This window comes from Musa acuminata, chromosome BXJ1-6 (assembly GCF_036884655.1).
Source record: "Musa acuminata AAA Group cultivar baxijiao chromosome BXJ1-6, Cavendish_Baxijiao_AAA, whole genome shotgun sequence".
NCBI classification, from domain to species: Eukaryota; Viridiplantae; Streptophyta; class Magnoliopsida; order Zingiberales; family Musaceae; genus Musa; species Musa acuminata.
The window spans coordinates 3,226,494-3,251,549 of record NC_088332.1 but is presented as its reverse complement, the minus strand read 5'-3'; the positions used below and the strand labels follow the sequence as shown (position 1 = coordinate 3,251,549).

Genomic DNA, 25,056 nt, shown 5'->3' with positions numbered 1-25,056 from the left:
GCGGTGGTGCGATTTGACTCTTTTACCCCTCCGATGGTTGCCAAATTATTCCCTTGTTACCGGAGTAGGGTACAGGTGAGCTCGGACGTATACGTCCATTTTGGGATTTTTACATCGGTGAACGTTGCCAAGATTATGTATCATAATATTCTTTTACTTGAAAATTATATTCTTTAAAGAAATAATCTCCCATGAAAACATCGAACTTGGAGACAAATCGAGGTGGATGTTATTTTGTGTACGATCCGTTTCCAGACTACTAGTCACGTTTTTTAATTAATCATTATATTCTCGTCGTACCATCAACAATCACTTAAAAAATAAATTTAAAATATATATAAAAAATTATTAAGGAAATATAAATAAGGAAAAATAAATTTCAACCCAGAAAATGATTTATAATTTTTAGTAAAATAAAATAAAAAGACCGGAGAGCCGCCTCAAGAGGGTTCCCACTCTTGTGTTCACACGTGGCAGGATGCGATTATATCTGGCCGGTGCGCTGTGGACCGCAGGATTGCATGATTCAGTGAGAGGGGCAATTCCGTCCGAACGGGCTCCGAAGCCCATACAAAGCGGGTGGGAGTAGGTGGTTACCCGTCGCCGTTTGCAGCCAAATTTTGTTACAAGCCCCTCGTTAGACTAAAATTACCACCGTCCCAGAATTAAAATGTCATACACGCCCTTACAAAAATAAAATATTCGTGAAATATTTTGTATATGTAATTTTCTTTCATGTGATTCACATATCAATCATCTCAAAGTTATTTATGGGATATATATATATATATATATATATATATATATATATAATTTGTAAATAGTTTTGTGTGTGGATATTATATTTTATTAAATAGGGGACTTAAAAAGAGAATATGAACGATTACAGGGAATAAATGATAAATTTGACATTTACCCCTTTTTCTATATTACTTAGAGAGCTCTCTTTTCCTTCTCTCGTCTGCACTTCTTATTTGGTCCGTGGAGTGCCGGGAGACCGCTCGCGCGGCCGAATCCCTCGCCGGTTGCCTCCCCATTCAGGTCTCCTTCTTCTCCCGGCTGCCGGCACACCGGCCTAGCGTGCCGGAATCCGGGAGATCGGATCCCGTCCCAGGCGGTGCTCGATTCCCCACCCTCTCTCTCTCACTTAGCTATCCTTCCGTAGTCCTCCGTCTCGTCGAGCGGTAGGAGGCTGAGGCGTCGGTTATTGTGACCATGACGCGGCGGGAAGGGGTGGCCGAAGGGTGAGTGGCGTCATCGTCGGCCGCGGTCGAGTTCTCTGCAGCTTGGATGATGATTGGTCCCGTGAACGGCGCGTCGGCGGGGAACCCTTGTGAAGGTGAGTTTGCTCCCGCCCTCATGAGGGTTGGGGTTGCTCGTCGAGCTCACTCTTGTGGCAATGGTGGTGGCAGGGGAGAGGACGACGATCAACAAGGAGCTATGGCACGCGTGCGCCGGACCGCTGGTAGCCCTCCCGCCGGTGGGGAGCCTCGTTGTCTACTTTCCCCAAGGCCACAGCGAGCAGGTAATGCAGAACACAAGGGTTTACCATCGATCTCTGCTTTCTTTAGCTTCGGACGGGTTATTCATCTTGGTTGCTTTCTGGGTGCTGGGAATCCTAGGAGGCATGGAAAGTTTTCTCTTCTTTCGTTAGCTGGAAGCTTATATTTTAATCTTATTAAAGGAAAAGAAAAAAACTCACTCCTTTGCATTCTCTTTTCTCTTTCTTTGTTCTCCGCAACATCTTTTTCAACAGAGCTTTCTCAGAGCTTCTCTTCTCTTTATTTCTTTTGGTAAGTAAGAGAGAATTTTATTACCTGAATGCAAACAAAGTAGAGTACAAAGAACCAACTCAGCTAACTGGCTTCTTTCATCGATCTTTTTCCTATTCCCCAGTCCTTTTCAGTTGAAATGCAATATTCTCCTTTACTATTACTTTACTATGTTGCGTAATTGTATTTGGGTAGTTCGACCAGTTTGCCTAAAATAAAGCATGTAGACAATGAGATGTACCTTCATCTCCTGTTTCCTTCTTTTTGTTCATATGATTAGTTCTTTTCCTATGCTTTACAAATCATTTAAGCACCTTTTCTTCCACTTTGCTTTTGTTATTTAGGTGCTAATAAAATGAGTAGGTCTAAGGACAAGCAAAATGAACTGGGTTTCACATATGGTAATTATTTGGCAGCTTTCCTCATCTAAATAGTGTCTCAAACAATGTAAGCTGAAGCCATTTCTTGGTCCTTGGAGACCTAGAAAGAAGATTTGGCTTCAGTTTCTGTTTCGTCAGAATGAAGATCTAGCATGTGTCTCTCTAATTCCTTACGGTGGGTTTCCTGTCAGGTAGCCCACCTAGGAATTACTTTCTATTTAGGAGGATGAAGATTTGCGTGATTACCCTTGTCTTCATGGAGTCCTGGTTGCTGAAATCCAACCAATGATGCATAAGTTTTGTTGTCATATAGTAAGGAATACATCTCAAGAGCGTATTACATGTATCACTTATGGTCCACAAAGATCAACTCTATGAATCATTTACTATGGAGGAGACACTCGTTATGACTGTTCAGTAGCCTCCTGTGCTTAGCTGTACTGGTTGACAACATCATGTTGTGTCTTTCCTAAAGCTTTTTTTATAGAATTATTCTGTACTCTCAATTAGTTATTTCCAATGCCACAAGTGCCAGTTCTACATATCATAACTTTTTTCTCTACAAAGTCTGACATGTAACAACTACTGAGAGAAAATTAAAAGTTCATTTTCTCTCAGTATTCTAGTTGCTTCTGCTTCTACTTGACTACCAAACGAAAATATAATTGTTATATTTTGTTTGAAACTGGATACTTGTGATACATCACTTTCCTACCACTAATGGAAGTGTTTTGGTCTTGGTGTTGGCACTTGCAGCCTCTTTCAAGCTGAATATTATTTGTTAAAGTCGTAATTTTCTTGCTAAGTTATATTAAGTTCGATTGACATCAAGGAAAACTGAAAATAAAGCACGCCTACTTCTCTTCCTATGCTCTTTTAGGTATAGGATCTACCATGGTGTATTGGTAAATGAACCATTTATAATTATGTTGCTTGAGACATCATTGCTTCTGGAAACAAGATAAGAGTTCTAATTTTTGTATTGATGATTGTCAACAAAATATTTTTGCCAACTATGTGCAGAATATAATATCATTTTTAACCATCAGGTTGCAGCTTCCATGCAAAAGGACATTGATGCTCACATTCCAAACTACCCAAATCTTCCTTCGAAGTTGATATGCCTTCTTCACAATGTTACTCTGCATGTATGTTTCACCTTTTTCTTTGTCTTGTTCTCTATAGATGATAACATATAAGCACATTCATTGATCACCTTTGACGTTCTTTTATGTTAAAAAATGTTTTAGGCAGATCCAGATACAGATGAGGTCTATGCTCAAATCACCCTCCAGCCAGTTAATACGGTGAGTGAATGTCATTGTTGTTTTCTTTCTCAATAGATGCTTCAATTATCCTTCACCATGTAACTCAATGTATATAGCAAGCTGATAATTGAACTTTGAGGTGCTCAGAACATTATTATGACTGGTTTCCTCTGTCATCACTATGTCCACGTCACTATATCCGACAATGAACCAGTCTGTTTGCTCAGTGCACCAATTATCTAATGCTAGATGTGCTAATTAAAATAATTATGTTGTGGGAGATCTTTCTCTATCGATATAAGAAATTTGCTCTAGTGTTGAATTTGGAATGCAAATTTCAGTCATAGGTGTGCTTAATGCTTTTGGTCTATCTAGAATAATGAATGATACCTGTTTCTATTTGGCAATGCATCCTGCACTACAAATTTATGGGTGTATTCTCAAGTCTCAACAATGTTATTTGTTTGTGCTCTCCAGTATGATAAAGAGGCATTGCAGACATCAGATCTAGCTTTGAAACAGACAAGGCCTCAGACAGAATTCTTTTGTAAAACACTTACCGCAAGTGATACAAGCACTCATGGAGGTTTCTCTGTTCCTCGTCGTGCTGCAGAAAAGATTTTTCCGCCACTTGTATGCAACTTTTATTGTTACCCACAACCCTCTGCATATGATTCAAGATGATGGCAGTTGTTTAACAAACGTCAATTTTGCATGACTTAGGATTTCTCGATGCAGCCACCTGCTCAAGAATTGCAGGCCAGAGACTTGCATGACAATCTATGGACCTTCCGCCATATCTATCGAGGTAAGCAATTAAGTCAATTGGAATGATATGTTAGAAGTTCTTTATTGGTGTTTTGAGTCTAATCATCTTTTCTTGTCAACGAAACAATTTGATTACCTGCTGAAGTTTGCCTACTTTCTCATTGATTCTTTTTAATTCATTTACTCGTATATTTCTTCTTCTACTATGCCTTTTTGATACTATTATCTTGTCTACGTGTGATATCAGGTCAGCCAAAAAGGCACTTACTTACAACTGGTTGGAGCCTATTTGTGAGTGGAAAGAGGCTCTTTGCTGGTGATTCCGTCCTATTTATTAGGTACAATGGTTTTCCTTCGAGTAGTTTCTCTTACGAAGCAAAAATTCAAACCCAATTTTTTTCTTGTTTATGTAAGCTGTAAAGCACGTAGGTTCGTCGGTAATTAGTTACAGTCCTAAATAGCTAATGATCAGTCCTTTCATGTTTTTCCTTCTTCACTTGTAAACACAGGATTTCTTATATTTCTTTCATTTTATTCTTGCTATTTCCCCACTTTTCATCATTCATTTTCTCTGAGTTCTACATTCTTTTTCATAGTGGACTCTAAATTTGTCATTGCTCTATAAACCTAATGTGCTTTCTTTTGTCGTCTTTGTGAGCAGGGATGAGAAACAACAACTACTTTTAGGCATCAGACGTGCTAACAGGCAACCTACTAACCTATCATCATCAGTCCTGTCGAGTGACAGCATGCATATTGGAATTCTTGCTGCAGCAGCTCATGCTGCTGCGAATAATAGTCCCTTCACTGTATTCTATAATCCAAGGTTTTAATTTTAATTTCTTTATTTGTCTAGTGTCGGGCAAGGCTTATCTTCGATAGTTTAACTGCATCTTTTCTAAACTATTTACTATGGCTTTGCTCACCTTTTTATCTGCAGGACTAGTCCTTCAGAATTTGTCATTCCTTTTGCTAAGTACCAGAAGGCAATATACAGCAATCAAGTATCTCTTGGCATGCGCTTCCGCATGATGTTCGAAACTGAAGAATCAGGAACAAGGAGGTATTATACTACTACTATCTGATTATGTCATGTTAACCACTTTTGATACATGATGACTGCAACCAAATGGACATCTCGTTTTAATTCTATAATACTCCACTAAAGAAAATTATATTTATTTTCTGGTACTTAATTGAGGACCGATTCCCTCATGAACTTGACCTTTTACATCTACACCACTTTGTGGCGAGGTCTCATCAACTTAACTAGCTTTGCAGAGTAGTTACTTCCTAAACCTTGCAGGTACATGGGTACAATCACAGAGATAAGTGATCTGGATGTTGTTAGGTGGAAGAACTCACAATGGCGTAATTTGAAGGTTGATTTTCATTTTCAATTAAGCAATTTCTTTAAAGCTCAATGAGTAATATCATTCACAAGTTCATTTTACTTGATGAATCCAATGACTTTTTTTCCTCCAATTTTGTTTCTTTCTGACAATGCTTTATTGATCCAACAGGTGGGGTGGGATGAGTGCGCAGCTGGTGAGAGGCCCAGTAGGGTGTCCATATGGAACATTGAGCCCATTGCAGCACCTTTCTTTATCTGCCCTCCACCATTTTTTCGGAAGCGTCCTAGACAACCAGGTATTCCAGGTATTTATAGAGAGAAAAATATTAATAAAAATTGTATACGAGTGAACTAAATCATCAGAGAATTTTCAGCAAGCTTGAATCGAACTACTCTACAGAATAAATTTGCAAAAAAGTTTCATAAAACTATTTTGGTTGGGGAGGGGTGAACACTGGATTTTTATGTTTGGATTTAGTTGAAAAAGAAAGGACAGTAGTAGAGAAACTGCAATTTCATATCTATAGTTTGTGTTATGAAATAGCTAGAATACTGATTTAACTGCTAATTTTGCAGACGATGAGTCATCAGAAATGGAAAATCTTTTTAAGAGGGCAATCCCTTGGCTTAACGAGGAGATCTGCATAAAGGATTCTCAATCTCAGAATGCTATAATGCCTGGTCTAAGCTTAGCTCAATGGATGAGTATGCAGCAGAATCCCTCACTAGCTAACTCAGCCATGCAGAATGAATGCCTGCGCTCCTTGAGTGGACCTGTTGTACAAAACCTTGGATCGAGTGACTTCTCAAGGCATCTGCAGGCTCAGATTTTGCAGCAGAATAATATACATTTTGGTGCTCTTGGATTGCCTCGGCAATCCCAAGTCGACCAATTACCTAAATTATCCGGCTCTCTGAACCAATCCAGTGTTGTTAGCAGACCACAGCAGCAAGTTCAAGATTTCAGTCTACAGCAGAGGCAACACATGCTCAACCAAGCATCTCCTTTGACCCAAAACCAGGCCAGTCTTCTTCAATCTCAGTCACTTGTCCAACCTTCAGTTCAACAGCAATGTCCGGTGATTCAGAACCCCCAGGTATTACAAACCAGCCTCCTGCAAACCCAGCCACAAAGACCTGAGCAACCAGTTCCACTCCAGCAGCAGCAGAGTAGGATACCTGTCGATATCGCAAACCAACCAAACAAGCAATTACAAGTGTCTGATCCTCGAATTCAGTTTCAGCTCGTGCAGAAGCTACAGCAGCAACCCTCATTATTGTCACAACCAAAAGTCCAGGAAACCCAATTACATCAAATTCAAGACCAGCAGAAGACGCTGCTTGAAGTATCACAGCAACTTTTGGACTCCCCCCGTTCATTGGCTCAGCCACATGTTACCCCTCGACAAGGTGCAAAGATGACTTCACCGGGTGTCCAGCTGCCGCAATCCTTGCAGACCCAGTCACAGCAGAAGCTTCAGCAGCAGCAAGTTCTACTAGCCGACTTGCCTGGAATAACTTTCCCTGCAACTTCAGCAATCAATCCGATCTTGGCTAATGGTAGCTCTTTGTTAGCTACTGGAGGTGCACACTCGGTGGTTACAGATGACATCCCATCTTGCTCTACATCACCTTCAGCAAACAATGGTGTTGTTCTTCCTCAGTCAACTTTAAATTGGACTCGTCTGCGCAACCCTGTGTCGACAGAAAAGAATCAACTAGTTACTATGCTCAGTCCAAGCTCCTTTGAAGCTTCAGTTGCAAACCTTAACATAGCTAAGGAGCTGCCTAAAGCTGTACAGGACCTGAAACCCTCGGTGCCAATTTCCAAGGTGCAATCTCAGGGAGCTGTGGATCCTCAAGCTTACATTAACGACGCCGTACAGCTGGATTACCTGGACACTACTTCTTCAGCTACTTCGGTTTGTCTTTCTCAGACTGGAACCTTCCCATTAACATCTTTCAACCAGCCATCGATGCTTAGAGATATCCCTCCGGATGATGATGTCCAAGGCACAGATCCAAGGAGCAGTGCCCTTATGGGGGTCAACGTTGATGGACCATTGGGCATAGCTATTGCAACTGATGCATCACTAGCGACTAGCATTGCTTCAGAGAAGTACCAGAATCACATTCCCGGAAATATGATCTCAAACTACAATATCTCAAACGATGTTCATCAAGAGCTATCGTCTTCACTGGTCTCTCATTCATTTGGCGTTCCGGACCTGGCTTTCAATTCTATTGATTCGACAATCAATGAGAATAGCTTATTAAATGCAAGTTGCTGGGCACCTGCACCACCTCTTCAGCGAATGCGGACTTACACCAAGGTTTGTGGTTTCACATACACATGCTATGATATCATTGCTGTCAAGTGGGAAGCTAATTATTATACCTCCATAGTCGAATGGGAAATTTTGATCCATCCTACTCTGCTTGGTTCAAATATATTTCACAATTAATTCTTCTTAGCACCTTGAAACAAAAGTGAACTACTGCTTTTTAGTTTCTAGCAAGAGAAACGATTGCCAAATCTACCTACTGATGAAGACCTAATATTTAACTACTTCAAGTTTAAGCAAGACCTTCTAGGAGTATCTGAAATATTTTATCATATACATCAAAAGACTGTTTTCCAAATTATTCTTTTGGTGCAAAAGGCTTTATGAAATATATGGCTTAAGGTTAAAGTCCCATATATTAGCACTACTAGTAGTAGCCTCGATCTTTGTTGTTCTGGTTTTGTGTGAAATGACAGACATGTAAATACCTGTTGTTTCCCTGATTTTGTTGGAAATATATGTTAAATGATACCACTTCTATGACTAGATTATAAAGCAAACCATCGGATGAATTTAGAATTTTGAATGTTTTCTACTTCATGTTTATAAATTTGTTCATGGTGATAGCTGGTGTTCATCATTTCCATTTTTCTCAAAGCAAACCTAAATTGTGCCATTTTTAGGTTCACAAGCGTGGAGCTGTTGGCAGGTCAATAGATATTACTCGTTATTCAGGCTATGATGAGCTCAAACATGATATTGCCCGCATGTTCAGTATAGGACAGCTCGAAGATCTGCAGAAAATTGGTTGGAAGCTCGTCTACGTTGATCATGAGAAAGATGTTCTGCTTGTTGGTGACGACCCATGGGAGTAAGTCGTAACATCTTTATGCGTAGTTCCTTTCATTGAGTACTAAGTTCCAGAAGTGATGTAGGGAGCATCTGAGTCTAAAATGGTTTTCCATTGAATTTTCATGCGAGGGTGACATGGGATTGTCAATGTGCAGGGAATTTGTGAACTGCGTACAGTGCATTAAGATACTATCACCACAGGAAGTCCAACAGATGAGCTTGACTGGTGATCTAGGAAACAACATCCTCCCAAAACAAGCCTGCAGCAGTTCAGAAGGTGGAAATGGCTGGATGGGTCAGCGTGATCACAATTCTGGATCATATGATCATTTGGAATGACTCTGTTTAAGGTGTGGCGCAACAAAACCGATCTCGGTACCTCCTCTTTCTTGCTGATCTCCTAGTATCATAAGGGTTGACTGAGTGATGTGAGCTTAAAAGTCATCCTTCATATAACTTTAATATTGCCAGTTAGAATCTGGACCGGAAAGAGCAGCTGCGGAATGATGGCAAGACCACTCGATCGACCTTGGTCGGGAAGATGAGCATAGAAGACCATGGTAAAGAGTGAGCCAAATTGCTCCCTATAAATGCGGTGGTACGGAGGCTGGAATCTATACGTTGTAGTTATTTCCGGTTGGACTTCCAAAATCTTTATCTAATATGTACATGTATATTAGCTCCATAATTGAAGTTTATCGACTGTTTTAGAACTAAGCTGTGGAAAGATGAAAGGTAAAACCAGCAACTGTACTCTGGCTTAATTATAATATCAATTGTCATGATCCCTTAGTACCAAGATCAAAAGATCTAAGTTGAAGTTAATATTAATATTTTCATCCATCGTGGGGTAAACCGGGATGTTATTTTACTTGTTGAATCGTTTCGCGTGCATCGAAAGTGAGAGCTTGTGTGTAATGCCTTCAAAAGGTTCCCTTGTACAGTTGATCACGGTGATGTAATGATGGGTCAACTAGCGAGACCCACACCTTGATGTAGGTATGCCTTGTGTAAGTATAAAAATTGTTTTTATGTTACTATTATATGAAAATTTTAATGTTAAAATTTAAAATCAAATAATAATAGATCAAATTTACGATTTATACCTTTCGATATTATTCAAAAAGCTTTTATCTAATATGCGATTGAACTGTTGTCATCTGAAAGTTGTAGTGATATCGATTTATGTGACTAATAAGAGATTAGAGAAGATACGTGATCTCTAAACATATACATGTCTACACCTTGAGTCACTATGAGATCTTATTATTTTATAGGCGAGAACATAGGGCTTAGGATAAGTAATTAGGAAAGTCCCTTCTATCGCCATCAATCTCCTAAGAAATCTTACTATAATTAGATTTATTTTCTATCGATCGATAACGAATTCATAATATCCATAATATATCTTACTTAATTAAATAGTGCTACATAATATAACATTCTTCCACTTAGCCCATTAATTAGTAAGATATAAAATACATTCGAAATATAATAAATAAAATAAAATTTTATTTAAAATAATTATTTAATTAGATTTTAAAATTTTAAAAAAAATATTTTACATGTACATAAGAATTTTATAAAATAGGTCAATAAATCTAATAAATATAATGTCACATTAAGTCTAACGATCAATACAAGTCATAGTTATTATACGTAATTAATATCATACTTTCTTTGATATGCCACAATACTATTAAGCCTATCTGATCCAAAATGACCCTTGTAATTTATTTTATAAAGATAATTTTGCTATCATATTCAATCTACATACAAAAATATAAATAGTATAATAGAAATAAATAATTTTTAAATAAACAAGAATATCAATTATAATCTCTACTCAAACATGTTTTAACATATCTTTTATGAGTTGTTTATAAATCTAATTATAAGAATATATTCTTTCAAATACATAAGTGAATGGATCAAACAATTAATAAGAGAACTCAAGTTCTTACTTAACATTAATTATTTTTGGACTCTTTTTCTTTAACCATCAAATATTTTACCCCATAATGTATACAGCTACAATAGTATTTATCATTCTTTAAAAAAAAAACTATTATAATATGTCATCAAGTATTTCCAATAATTTGGTAATTGAGTTAGACCATACTAAGTCATGAAATAAAATTTCACAGTCACAAAGCTTGATTAGTGCCTTCAAAGAATATCAAAAAATTAATTTTTATTATTAGTAATATAATAATATATATTATTTTATATATTTTTTTTTATAAATTACCCCTCCAATTGATATAGATATAAATCTTAAAGTGGACTTCCTATTATCAAGGTAATTTAAAGAATCGATACATAAAAAATACCATCATTTCAAGTTAGTCTAATTTCATATATGAGCATATAATCCTTTGTTCTTTCTACATATCTTATTATTATTTTAATAATCTTTTACTATTTTTATTCTTGAGTAACTTTAATATCTATCCAATATTTCAATTACAAAACTAATATCTAATTTGGCATAGGCCTAACCTTATAATAGACTTTCAACTATATACACACATCGATCGGCGACCCCCATTGTCACCACAATGCACGGTTATTCCCATGCATCCTGCTACATAGCTATTGGGAACCGTAACCTTTAACATCTAGTTGACACCGACAATGACCAGCAAGTGTTGTTGCAACGGTATTGTTGTAGCCACAGTTCTCAATGGAGCTACATAGCCATCGTAGGGTTATCGCACCCCATGGTGATTCCATTGGGTACGTAGCCATTACTCGTGACTATGTTGGCGACCTCCAAAGATTGTCTCCCTTAACAATACTATTATCGATAGTAAACTGTCGATAATAATCCATCAATCAAGCACGATGAACCTCACATTGTCCACAAGTAAGCGATAGGATGGTGGATAGAAAAGTAGATCAGCAATACAAGTGAATCGTTCATGCATAGTAAATAAAAATTACAAAACATATATTTGTAAGTGAAAGGTGCTAATAAATAGATATAAAGTATTTGATTTCACAAACATTACTCTAATACTAATTGTAAATATAACATCTTATGCTATTGTTATATCGAAAAATTTAATATCAAAATCTGAAATCAAATTACAATAGATCAAATTTATAATGCATACCTTTCCATACCATTCAGAAAGCTTTTTTTCTAATATGTGAGCATATCATCATCGGATCTGAAAGCTACGTGATATCGATTTGTAAAGAAAACTAGACTTGCCTTCTATCCTTTAAAGAATAATTATGAGCCATAGATTATGGAGAAAGAGAATATGAGAGAAAATATATAATCTCTCAATAATGATAAGTATCTAAATTTCCACTTTAAGTTCTTAAGATATATTATTATTTTATAAATGAGAATAGAAGATGTAGAATAAATAATTACGAGAGTCTCTTCTATTAAGGTTACCTCCTAAAAAAATTTATCATAATTTATTTTTTTAATAGATCGATAATTATAATTAATATTTAATTATATTTATAATATATTTTAATTAATTAAATAAAATTATATAATTTTAATATTTTATGCTTCCCCAAATCGATAGCAACGAAGAAAGAAACCGACACAAACAAACGTTCTTAAAGATGTCAGACATTAGGCGCCTGCTTCTATCCAAAAAGTGAAGTTGCAGAGCCACTAAACTCTCCCACCACCACCATCATCATCCAAAATTCCCACTAGGTTTGGCTCGGCCACAAACTCTATTGTCTATCGAGGCTGCCGAGGGGTCTACCACGACGTGTCACGGTGAGTTTGGCATGGGTGTTTGGCCCATGCCATGATCAGCAGCAGCACCATACCTACCACATTCATCATTCACTACTGTTCCTCTTCTTTATAGCTTCACCTCCAAGAATAATAATTAGGAATCATTATTGGAGACACAAGTGTACTGCTGCAACCACAAAAGATACAGATCAATCCAAAAGCTCTCTGAAGGCAAACTAAAGAACTAATGCCAAGTATTGGAATGACCCAATGACTGGCTTTGGGTAAAAAGCACTCCTTTCAGTGAAACAAGGACCAAAAACCAAGTCTCTAACTTTATACCTTGGCTGATTAGATTTCCATTGAGTACTTTTGTACATGCATGCCTTTGGAAGCGTGTGATTATTAGTGAATATATAGGACACAACGCATAACATAATCCTCTCGTCGAGCAAAGGACACAAACTTCGGATTCAGATTAAATATACAGTGAGATTCGCATGTCCTTCTCATCCACCCACCCACACATTTCCCAACAATATGATGTATACGAAGGCACGCATCCCATTCTCATCAAACTCGCGTACAATTCAGTGCCCCATCTCCTCTCTGTCTCTCTCTCTATATATATAGAGATTGATTACCATCGCCTCACGGGCGACATCTATAGCAGCCGCAGCGACAATGAGCTTCTCCGTGAACAAGCTGGCCCCGGAGCTCGTGGCCGCCGCCGAGCCGACGCCGTCGGGCCACCTCCCGCTCTCCTGCATGGACCGCACCGCGGTGGTCAGGATCCTGGTCGACCTGATGCTCGTGTTCAAGCAAGGCGTGCAGCCGGCGAAGGCCTTCAGGGCGGCGCTGTCCCGTGCTCTCGTCTCTTACTACCCCGTTGCCGGGCGGATCGTCGAGCCGATCCCCGGCGAGCCCGAGGTCGCCTGCACCGGCGACGGCGTGTGGTTCGTCGACGCCTCCGTGGATTGCAGTCTCAAAGATGTTAACAACCTGGAGCGCCCTCTCCTGCTGCCCAAGAAGGAGCTCATCCCCTTTGCTCCCCCTGACGTGAACGAGGAAGACTTGATCTTCATGATGCAGGTACGTACGTACCAATCAATGTGCGTTTTCCCTAAAACTCCCTGCTTAGCTAGTAGCGGTGTTAAGCTTTTACTCTTCCTGTGCTACTGCCGACTGAACTGTAGAGAAGCCATCAGGCTCATGTGATTCTGCATGCTTTACGTAAATTGGACAGATGGCTTTCACGACCCGAACGTGACATTGTTTGCAATCATCACGTCTACCAAAAAAAAGCAACACTGTGCATTGTTGTTTGTCGTTCGAGTCTCTCTCTGATTCAATAACAAGCGGCAGAAAGCTAAATTTATTTGGGAGATTATGACACTGATTTGATCCAATATTGAACGCAGAAAGGTCATTTTGGTCGAATGATTCAACTCAAGACCTTTTTGACTGACATGTGTTGCGTTAGGTGACGGAGTTCACATGCGGTGGGTTCGCAGTGGGCATCAGATTCAGTCACACAGTGTTCGACGGCCTCGGAGCAGCCCAGTTCTTGCAAGCGGTCGCCGAGATCGCAAGAGGCCACGCTCGTCTCGTCGTCGATCCAGTCTGGTGCAGGGACGCCATCCCCAGTCCGCCGAAGTTATCGCGAGGACACGCACCCTCCCTCGCTTCCTTCCGTTTCGAGACCTCCGTCTTCGACGTCTCCTCCGACCATATCAGCGCGGTGAAGAACCAGTTCTGGAGGGAGACGGGCCAGAAGTGCTCCACCTTCGACGTGGTCACGGCCATGATCTGGCAGTCCCGGACGCGGGCGATAGGCTTGGACCCCCACGCCGACGTGCACCTAGGCTTCGCCGCCAACACCCGCCACCTTTTGCGCCAGGTGCTGCCGCAGGAAGGCTTCTACGGCAACTGCGTGTACCCCATGGGGATCAAGACGACCGCCGGAACCATCGCTGGTTCCTCGCCGGTGGAGGTGATCGAGCTGATACGAGACGCCAAGGAGAGGATGTCCGCCAAGTTCTTGGACTGGATGATGGGGGACGCGGAGGACGACCCGTACAAGGTGCCGCTGGAGTACGGGACGCTGGTGGTGTCGGATTGGAGCCGGGTGGGGTTCTCAGAAGTGAACTATGGGTGGGGAGAGCCGATCCATGTCGCACCGTTGAATGACGACAGCAACTTCATCGCTTCCTGCATCTACCTGCAGCCGTCCAAGCCGAAGCAGGGCGTGAGGTTGCTGACACGATGTGTTCAAAAGGAACATCTACCGGCCTTCACCGAAGAGACGATGAAGTTTGTCCATAATTAGCATGACTGCAACCATCCTCCCTCCACCTGCCTTGAAGGAACAGTTGTACATGCATGGCGATCTACAACCTATCTCTTGTTGCTCATGTTGTTCTACATGGAAGTCGTACATAGATCAACAGGTTTGCACGTCGCACGGCTTGCCGGAGCTTTGCTGAAATGTTCATAGATGAACATTGAGACTCATCGGTAGCAGCACTACGCCTACCACATTACTCATTTCCCGAACAATTAATAATTAAGAAGCATCTCTCTGAAGACCACCACATACAAAGATAATGTTAACTAAAGCAATAGATGTCCTATAGCTTTGAAAACCCTTTGGCGTTTCAGCTCTCGGCTAAGCTCCTATAATTATTAGCTTTAGTTGAAAGAACTCATAATTATTAGCTTTAGTAAAGCACTCATAGTATCTCCTCTAATATATAGGTGTCGAAATAACTTTTGTGTATAAATAAATATTAGCATAATATAATCGGAATTAAATGGAATTATAATCAAATAAAACATCAAAATATATATGAAAAATATTTTTTTGTGTACGAAGGATAAAAACTATAGGGCAAACTAGAGATAATCTACAATAATAATAATGAATATACAAATCTCAATTTTTTTATCCAAAACCCTAGCAACAATCACAAAAGAATAACTGGGATATAAAGATCACGTCATTGTGCACAATATCTAAATCCTTCATAATTCTTCCCAAGTAATCACAGTAAGAATTTACTGTAGATCTGATATAACATGAGATAAAAGCACTGCTAGATAATTGAAAACAGTCTCTTTGTGTTGTCATTGTCTTCTTCCCTTTTTTTCTCTTCCTTTTCTGCCTTGTTCTCCTCCTTTTCTTTGGAATCTTATGATTGCCAAAAATTGCCTTGTTACTGTTTTATTCTACCTCTTTTTAGGGGGTGAACTGTGGACTGATAATGCCCACATTGGGCTGAATATGAGCTGTCAGCCCAACAACATCTCCCTTCAGCCCATAAGGGAGGCTGTCTCATGACCCCTCAATGTGAAGCCATGCCGACCAGCTATCAGTATATCTCCTGTTTTTCTTTTGATCAATTCTTTGTCAACATGTCTGTTTCATTGTCATCTATGTGAATTTTCTAAAGCTGCAACTATTTCTCTTCAAATACATTTCGAATCCAGTGGTATCTGATATCTATATGCTTTGACTTAAAATGAAACATTGGGTTCTTACACAAATGGATAGCACTTTGACTATCACAATGCACTACATAGTTTTCCTGTTTAAGTCTCAATTCTTATAAGAATTCTTTTATCCATAACATTTCTTTATAAACCTCTGTAGCAACAATATATTCTGTCTCTATGTTGAAGAGAGCAATACGCCTTTGTAATCTGGATTGTCATGACACAACTCCACTTCTAAAAGTAAGTACATATCCTAATGTGGACTTCCTCGTATCTATATCTATTGTCATATCTGCATCTGTGTAACCTGTCAATATAGATGGTTCACCTCCAAAGCTTAAACATGTTGAGAAATCTTGGGGGCGACGGTACTCTACAAATGAGTATGTGATCTTTCTCAACTGAGGTAATATTCCAGAGATCGTATATCGGGCATGGTATTGTCAGACCCATATAGTTTCTACTCGAGTCTTGCTATAATCAGATTCTTCCCGAGAACTCTTTCTCTCTCAATCCAAATGACCTTGGCCAGGGATTTGTATGAGCAAGAACACATAGGATATTCCTCTCATGACGCCAAGAGTGGATGATCCTCTATCGACACTCAATAGCTCTCGTAAGGTCGACTATTACTCCCAATGACCAGTTGTACTAGATCTGAGACATCCAAACCTATAAGTTTGATATCAAAGAGCGGAGCACTCATACAGGATATCCTTGGTATCTCGAGTCTAAGGACCAAATGCACCACTAGGACTACGAAATCATTGTCTGACAATAAGGCATCATCAACCATCCAGCATTCCATAAACGGATCAATCAGTGAACTCATTCTCCAATGAGCACATGTACTGTATCCCTAGTGTTCCCACACAAGTAGCTATGAGACCAACTGCATCCATCATATGGACGGGTATACAGCACACCAGTTTATCCGGTTATCTCAATGTCCTTCTCGAGTAACCTATGACCGAGATTATTTAGGATCTGTGTTTAAAAGTGAATCAGTCTCATTATCGTGATCTCATCACGATTTGATTCATAATTTACAGATCCAAAGACATCACAATATATACATGTATATATGCAACAGTCAATATAAAGTGATAAATATCAAAATATAATAAGTAAAAAGATTCCGTGTCAAGTCACACGTGTCATCACTCATGTGATTGGCTAACTGAGCACCTATGACTAGCAAAGTCAAACAATATGCATCATATCCTTAAGTACTAATTTGCAACCAAGGTTGGTCTTTAAATGCATATCACAAATGCCAATGATGTCTGCTATGCCATAGTTGCTTATCCTGACAACACCAAAATTTTCATACCTGTATACAGCAAAAAACTCTCTTCATGGTATAGCATGATAAGAAACACCTATCTCAATCACCCACTTAAGATCTTGATAAACATAAAAAAATATTATCAGAATAAGACAAAATCAAATAATCACCACCCTACACTATAACTGTGATATTATCTTTGGACTCTGTAGACTCCACTTTTTTTCCATTCTTGTAATACCTTTTCTCACCACAATTATAGCAAACAATATCTTTTCTTAATCTTGATTTGTTCCTACCCATGCTTGAACTGCTTCTAGACTTTGACCTTTCTCTGTTCTCTGAGATAAGTGCTTGCGAATCATTTTGAGATGTTACTGAATTCTTTCTTATATACTCCTCATTCAATAAACTGCTTGTTACTTGACTCATGGTGACAACACTATTATCAAAAAAACTTTGTTGTCAGCTGTTTTTCTTTCATAGAGACTTTCCAACTTTTTCAAAAGAGAATATGTAGAAATTTCAGTAGAAACATGATGAAAGACACTATTATCAAGCCACTATCGAATAAACCTAACTGTCTTTTGATATAACCTCTTCCACTCATCATCTGATATAGTTGTGGGTTTTGCACTATCCCTCTGCAAAAGTCCATACAAATCTTTGCAATACAAGATATCTTTCATTCTTGATTTTCATATCATCTAATTGTTTCCATTCAAACTAATCATGCAAGAAATACTACTGGCCTCCTTCAAATACAAAAATTAAATCACCATAATCCTACTCTGATACCAGTTGATGAAATATAAAAAATAATAATTTTTGTATATGAATAAATATTAGCAAGCAAACCTTAGCAACAATAATAATAATAATAATATGAATAAAAGTTAAAAACCACGGGACAAACTAGAGATAATCTACTATAATAATAATAATAATAATAATAAATATACAAATCTCAATCTCTTGCCCAAAACCTTAGCAACAATCACAAGAGAATAACTGGGATACAATGATCACGTCACTGTGCACAATATCTAAATCCTTCATAATTCTCTCTAAGTAATCACAGTAAGAATCTACTATAGATTTGGTCTAACCTGAGATAAAAACACTACTGGATAATTGAGAACAGTCACTTTGTGTTATCCTTGTCTTTTTTCATTTCTTTCTCTTCATTTTCTGTCTTGTTCTTTTTCTTTTCTTTAGAATCTCATGGCTACTAAAAACCACCTTATTACTGTCTCTTTTTTTTTGTCTCTTTTTATAACCACCACACTCCCCTAATATAAATTATGATTAGATTAAGAGAAAGTGAACTATAGACCGATAAAGTCCACCTTAGTCCACCTTGAACTGAGTATGAGCTATTAACCCAATAGGGTGGTGCAAAGACAATATGTTCATTGTGGGGAAGCTAATGTGGTGCATTAAACATTCACTACCCAATGCATACTGCAAATGGTCAGAAAAATCAACACAGCATCATTCATTACTTGTTCTTCACTCGACTACCCATATGCTCCAACATTCCATGCTCATGCAGATAGATGTTAATGAATTCGGCGGAAGTCACAAAATACTCTCTTTTCGTTGACAGAAAGAGATGCACTTCAATTTCGTTTATACATGAAGGTGGGATTGGCAAGTCTGTACAGACGGCGCAATTCTTCTCTTGTTCTCACTCACCTATCCAAAATCCCCATCGGTATGATTTATACGCACGCATCCAACGTCAGCGACAGCACATACATATACAAATAGAGAGAGAGAACAGACGTTTGTACAAACTGGTGAGGTGACTAACGGGACATGGTGTGCGGCCAGGATGTCCAACACCCTCATTCAAGTGAGATTCGCCGGTCTGCACGGCCTCGTCAATCATTGCTTCTAACTCGCCGACGCACTTTCTCCAGCGTCTGACGCACGCGTCCCATGTTCAGCAGCAGGGTCGGGTGGAGAGCCCCATACCCGAGCGGGTCAAATGCGCCTCATCCCCTTCTGCATGAATACATATATAATGACCACCACCACAACCACCTCATGGCAGAGCCTGTAAGCCGAGAAATCAAAGCAGCTAGCTGTAGCAACCATGAGCTTATCCGTGAATAAGCAAACCTCGGCGGCCCCGGCTGGAGCTCCGTGGGATGAACTTAGTTTATGGCGCTAAGTGCCAAAATGGACATTAAAGAAGAAACTAAGTTTTCGCCTTTAATATTTTATGGTGACACCTATTCGTCAACGCCAATAGGAAAACCCTTTCGAATTGACTTGGTACCCCCATGAGAATGAGAAGATTCCACTCACACTGTAGACTTGTAAATAATTTAGAGAATCTAACGTTCTCGTTTGACTAGATTAGATAATATTAGATAGCGTTATCCCTGACACCATCCCCTTCCTTTCTCTCACTATATGGTCACCAACATCGCCTCGTGGCAGAGCATCTGAAGCTGAGGCACTGAAGCAACTGTAGCAACCATGAGATTTTCCGTGAACAAGCTCGTCCCGGAGCTCGTGGCCGCCGCCGAGCCAACGCCGTCCGGCCGCCTCCCGCTCTCCTCCATGGACCGGATTGCAGCAGTCAGAGTCCTGGCGGACACGATACTTGTGTTCCAGCAAGGCCTGGCGCCGGCGAAGGCCATCAAGGCGGCGCTCTCCCGGGCTCTCGTCCCTTACTACCCGGTCGCCGGACGCATCTTCGAGCCGCGCCCCGGCGAGCCCGAGGTCGCCTGCACCGGCGAAGGCGTGTGGTTCGTTGAGGCCTCAGTGGATTGCAATCTCAAAGATGTCAACAACTTGGAGCGCCCCCTCCTGCTGCCCAAGGAGGAGCTCATCCCATTCGCTCCCGCTGAAGTGAAAGAGGAAGATTTGATCATGATGATGCAGGTACGTATGTTTTGATACACGCTTTCCTCGGCATCGGCGTTAAGATAACATCATTTCTTCTGAGGTACTAATTAAATTAGTTTGAATATGACAGAATCCTATAAGCGGAAGGAAACTATGACACTAATTCTGTACAAAGAATCTGAAAGAAAGAACGCTGGAGATCATCTTATCGAGAATTTAAAATGGATGATGAGTCTTGTAGTCTACATAATCTAAAAGATTAAGTTTATTAAGTCACGAATCAAAAGACTAAGATATAGAACATTTATAAAATATTTCCAAGTGCATATACCTGATGGTAACTACCTCATCTCATGATTAAGTAAATGTAGGTATTATCTCCCATCATGAGTCATAATCTAAATCATATTTAGAACATAAGAACTATCTAGATAACTATCATGAATCAATTTTATGATTAGCGTTTATTAGAAATTAATTTAATCTAAAAGGTTAAATTTATTAAGACGTAAGTTTATCTTAATATATATAATCTGACTGACTCATGTGGTAAGTGTTGGCAATGAAGGTGGATTCATATATAGGCTCATGTAAGACACTGCATGGTTGGCTTTCACGAGCCGAACGTGACACTGTTTGCATTACGCTACTTCCAAAATCAACAGGATGTATATCACCCAGCCGTGTCTTCTCTCGATCGTTCAGGTGACGGAGTTCACATGCGGCGGGTTCGCAGTGGGCACCCGGCTGAGCCACGTAGTGTTCGACGGCCTCGGAGCAGCCCAGTTCTTGAAAGCAGTCGCCGAGATCGCAAGAGGCCACGCTCGTCCCGTCGTCCACCCAGTCTGGTCCAGGGACGCCATCCCCGGTCCGCCGAAGCTATCGCCAGGTCTTCCACTACCCTCCTTCGAGGCTTTCAACTTGGAGAACTCCGTGTTCGACATCCCCTCCGACCACATCGACGCAGTGAAGAACCAGTTCTGGAGGGAGACGGGCCAGAAGTGCTCCACCTTCGACGTGGTCACGGCCACGGCCTGGCAGTGCCGGACGCGGGCGATATGCTTCGACGCCCACGTCGACGTTCACCTCGGCTTCGCCGCCAACACCCGCCAGCTGCTGCGGGGGTTGCTGCCGCAGGAAGGCTACTACGGCAACTGCGTGTACCCCATGGGAATCAAGGCGAAAGCCGGAACCATCGCAGGTTCCTCGCCGGTGGAGGTGATCGAGCTGATACGAGACGCCAAAGAGAGGATATCCACCAAGTTCTTGGACTGGATGATGGGGGAGACTGCGGAGGAGGACCCTTGCCGGGTGCCACCGGGGTACGGGACGCTGGTGGTGTCGGATTGGAGACGCATGGGGTTCTCAGAGGTGAACTACGGGTGGGGAGAGCCGATCCATGTCACTCCGTTGAATGACGACAGTAACTTCGTGGCGTCCTGCATCTATCTGTCGCCGCCCAAGCCGAAGCAGGGCTTGAGGTTGATGACACGATGCTGTGAAAAGGATCATCTACCCGCCTTCCACGAAGAGATGATGAAGTTTTACCTAGAACTACAATGAGAGCGGGCTACCATCCACCGCCTGCAAGTCATCTTCGTCATTACCATGCAGCAGGTGTGACATCCTCTTGAATCATTATAAACCGTGTGAAAACGACATGTATGACATACATACAAGGAAATAAATATTATGCGTCACCTACCTGCTAACACATGATATTAATCTAAACAACACTAAACGATCCCTAATTTGTAGCTGCAAATCGGAGACTTTGGTTATAATCGATTTTTACCAAGTCAAAAAAAAAAAGAAGAGACTTTTAACCATACTTTTACGAAGTCTTAAGATAACTTTTACCATAACCATACGTGTACATGACTCCCTCTCTAAGCAACATCAATGGCATTCCATTGTCATGTGTCATTCACTTGCCACTCCTCTGCTACATACGGTCAAGAACTATTTCATTGTTACACCGAAAATGCATCAACATACGAATACAACCATATTTGAATGTGATGAATATGAGTTACTTTTTATTCTTATACGTATTGATCTGATCATATAATGTTTATTTGTTATTTTCTTGAGATGTCATGAATAACTTTAATATGCTAAATTCTTCTGTATCAGGAAGACACACATACTGAACTTCTTGAGGATTTGTTATAAATATTCATCTTACTTTTGTTGATTTATTTTTATATGAATAAATCTCTATGCCAATCATCGAAACGTGAGATATTAATGAATGGGAGACGAGCCATGAAATACTCCTCGCTTTGACCAAAAGAGAAGAAGCTTATCTCAAAATTAACCGCATCTAAATCTCAAATGTTGATTAAATTAAAATATATGAATTTTCATTGTATGGGAATAGGCTATCAAAGTTGACATTAACAACAACAACAACAAAAAAAACGAAAATTATATTATATATTTAAAATATTATGCCGACTATGGTGACACCAAACTTCTCATCACTAATAAAAAAAGACCCTTTCGAATTGAATCGATACAGCCAAATGAGAACGCGAAGATTTCATTCACACTGACGACTTCTAAATAATTTAATTAGGAGCCAATATTCTAATTTAACTATATTTGATAATATTGGATTGACACGTCACCTCCCGTTCTCTCACTAATGTAAGTCACCGCCATAGCCTCACGGCAGAGCATCTGAAGTCGAGAGACTGAAGCAGCCGTAGCCATCATGAGCTATTCCGTGAACAAGCTCGCCCCGGAGCTCGTGGCCGCCGCCGAGTCGACGCCGTCCGGCCGCCTCCCGCTCTCCTCCTTGGACCGCACCGCAGTGGTCAGATTGATCGTCGACCTGATACTCGTGTTCGAGCAAGGCGTGCAGCCGGCGAAGGCCATCAGGGCGGCGCTGTCCCGCGCTCTAGTCGCCTACTACCCCGTCGCCGGGCGAATCGTGGAGCCGCTCCCCGGTGAGACCGAGGTCGACTGCACCGGCGATGGCGTGTGGTTCGTCCAGGCCTCCCTGGATTGCGGTCTCGAAGATGTTAACAACCTGGAGCACCCTCTCCTGCTGCCCAGGAAGGATCTCATCCCCTATGCTCCCCCTGACGTGATCGAGGGAGACTTGATCTTCATGATGCAGGTATGTAACTATCGATGCACGCTTTCCCTGAACCTCCTCTCCGCGCTAAGGAAGAACATTTCTCTTGTCAACGTTTGACACGGACACACGTATTGCAATCAAGTTGGCTTGCTTTTAGGAGCTACCTGCCTTTCGTTCATATCGGCTCCTTTCTAAAGATGTTTTCTGGGTGTCAGGAGCTAGCTCTGCTCATCGTGTAGCTACTGCCGACTAATTGTACAAGAAGCCATTAGGCTCATGCGGCAGATTTCACGAGTCGAACGTGCCACCGTTTTCAGTCATCACCTTTATTGTTCTTATTATTAGTTTTATTATTGTGTCTCATCCAACTTTATCTCTGATTCAAGAACACGCGGCATACAGCCACACAGACCTGGTTTAGGAGATGATGAAGAGCATGCTGCCTAAATTTTAATGCTCACGCGAGACTCTTTTTTACCTTTATGCGCTCGCTGTATTACTTTTTCAGGTGACGGAGTTCACATGCAGTGGATTCGCTCTGGGCATCAGATTCAATCACACAGTATTCGATGGCCTCGGGGCAGCCCAGTTCTTGAAAGCAGTCGCCGAGATCGCAAGAGGCCACGCTCGTCCCGTCGTCCACCCAGTCTGGTCCAGGGACGCCATCCCCGGTCCGCCGAAGCTATCGCCAGGTCTTCCACTACCCTCCTTCGAGGCTTTCAACTTGGAGAACTCCGTGTTCGACATCCCCTCCGACCACATCGACGCAGTGAAGAACCAGTTCTGGAGGGAGACGGGCCAGAAGTGCTCCACCTTCGACGTGGTCACGGCCACGGCCTGGCAGTGCCGGACGCGGGCGATATGCTTCGACGCCCACGTCGACGTTCACCTCGGCTTCGCCGCCAACACCCGCCACCTGCTGCGGGGGTTGCTGCCGCAGGAAGGCTACTACGGCAACTGCGTGTACCCCATGGGAATCAAGGCGAAAGCTGGAACCATCGCTGGTTCCTCGCCGGTGGAGGTGATCGAGCTGATCCGGGACGCCAAGGAGAGGATGTCCACCAAGTTCTTGGACTGGATGATGGGGGACGCAGAGGCCGACCCGGACAAGGTGCCGCTGGAGTACGGGACGCTTGTGGTGTTGGATTGGAGCCGGGTGGGGTTCTCAGAAGTGAACTATGGGTGGGGAGAGCCGACCCATGTCGCTCCGTTGAATGACGACCACAACTTCGTCCCTTCCTGCATCTACCTGCAGCCGTCCAAGCCGAAGCAGGGCGTGAGGTTGCTGACACGATGTGTTCAAAAGGAACATCTACCGGCCTTCACCGAAGAGACGATGAACTTTGTCCATAATTAGCATGACGGCAACCATCCTCCACCTGCCTTGAAGGAACAGTTAATGCAGTCACTTCAGCCTTTCGATCCGCAGCCTGTATCTTGTTGTTCATGTTGTTCTACAAGTGATCTAAAACATGTGATGCTAATAAATGTGACACAGTCCGATTAAATCCTTATTCCCTCGAGTAAAATTACAAAAAAATTCAATTAAGATTAGACATGAAGCAAGATTTGCATGTCCGCACAGCCTCGTTCTATCACTTGTGCTCAACTGGACTACCCATATGCTCCAACATTATATACGATATATATATACACGCTCCCTGCTCATCAGGCTCGTGGAGATCAAAGATGTTATGAATTCGATGTAGGCCATAAAATAAATACTTCAATTTCTTTTATACTTAAAGTAAGATTGGCAAGTCTGTACACCCTCATAATTCTTCACTCTTTAATCTATACTTAACGTCATTAGGGATACATAATCTATCTCTAATTTTAATATGTATCCTCATTATTTTGAAAATTAGGTTTCAAACCCTCTTTTTTCATGTTATTTTTTAAGAATATCAAATATGGATATGGTACTTA

At 41.0% G+C, this 25,056-nt stretch overlaps 4 protein-coding genes across 7 annotated transcripts; all 4 read left to right on the top strand.

Annotated features, from left to right (window-relative positions):
* Positions 1–978: 978 nt before the first annotated feature.
* On the top strand, positions 979–9,392 carry LOC135675652 (auxin response factor 19-like). Of its 4 annotated transcripts, none has more exons than XM_065186016.1 (15): positions 979–1,339; positions 1,413–1,525; positions 3,202–3,300; positions 3,403–3,459; positions 3,898–4,053; positions 4,144–4,228; positions 4,436–4,526; positions 4,850–5,014; positions 5,129–5,251; positions 5,495–5,570; positions 5,712–5,838; positions 6,119–7,875; positions 8,511–8,698; positions 8,835–9,054; positions 9,151–9,392. In XM_065186016.1, exons 1-14 carry the CDS (start codon positions 1,291–1,293, stop codon positions 9,016–9,018), a joined length of 3,270 nt encoding a protein of 1,089 aa, XP_065042088.1. In that variant the 5' UTR covers positions 979–1,290; the 3' UTR covers positions 9,019–9,054; positions 9,151–9,392. The 4 variants fall into 4 exon arrangements, with proteins under 4 accessions (XP_065042088.1, XP_065042087.1, XP_065042085.1 ...); XM_065186015.1 differs by having other exon boundaries at positions 5,712–5,847; positions 8,835–9,029; XM_065186013.1 differs by having other exon boundaries at positions 5,712–5,847.
* Positions 9,393–12,947: 3,555 nt separating this feature from the next.
* LOC135675651 (acyl transferase 5-like) lies at positions 12,948–14,851 on the top strand. Its single transcript, XM_065186011.1, has 2 exons — positions 12,948–13,486; positions 13,878–14,851. Exons 1-2 carry the CDS (start codon positions 13,079–13,081, stop codon positions 14,721–14,723), a joined length of 1,254 nt encoding a protein of 417 aa, XP_065042083.1. The 5' UTR covers positions 12,948–13,078; the 3' UTR covers positions 14,724–14,851.
* Positions 14,852–19,624: 4,773 nt separating this feature from the next.
* On the top strand, positions 19,625–21,722 carry LOC103986680 (acyl transferase 7-like). Its single transcript, XM_009404752.3, has 2 exons — positions 19,625–20,075; positions 20,745–21,722. The coding sequence occupies exons 1-2, from the start codon at positions 19,668–19,670 to the stop codon at positions 21,600–21,602; spliced, it is 1,266 nt and encodes a 421-aa protein (XP_009403027.2). The 5' UTR covers positions 19,625–19,667; the 3' UTR covers positions 21,603–21,722.
* On the top strand, positions 21,634–24,641 carry LOC135675650 (acyl transferase 9-like). The gene is made up of 3 exons (XM_065186010.1): positions 21,634–21,656; positions 22,720–23,166; positions 23,636–24,641. The coding sequence occupies exons 2-3, from the start codon at positions 22,759–22,761 to the stop codon at positions 24,482–24,484; spliced, it is 1,257 nt and encodes a 418-aa protein (XP_065042082.1). The 5' UTR covers positions 21,634–21,656; positions 22,720–22,758; the 3' UTR covers positions 24,485–24,641.
* The last annotated feature ends 415 nt before the right edge of the window (positions 24,642–25,056 follow it).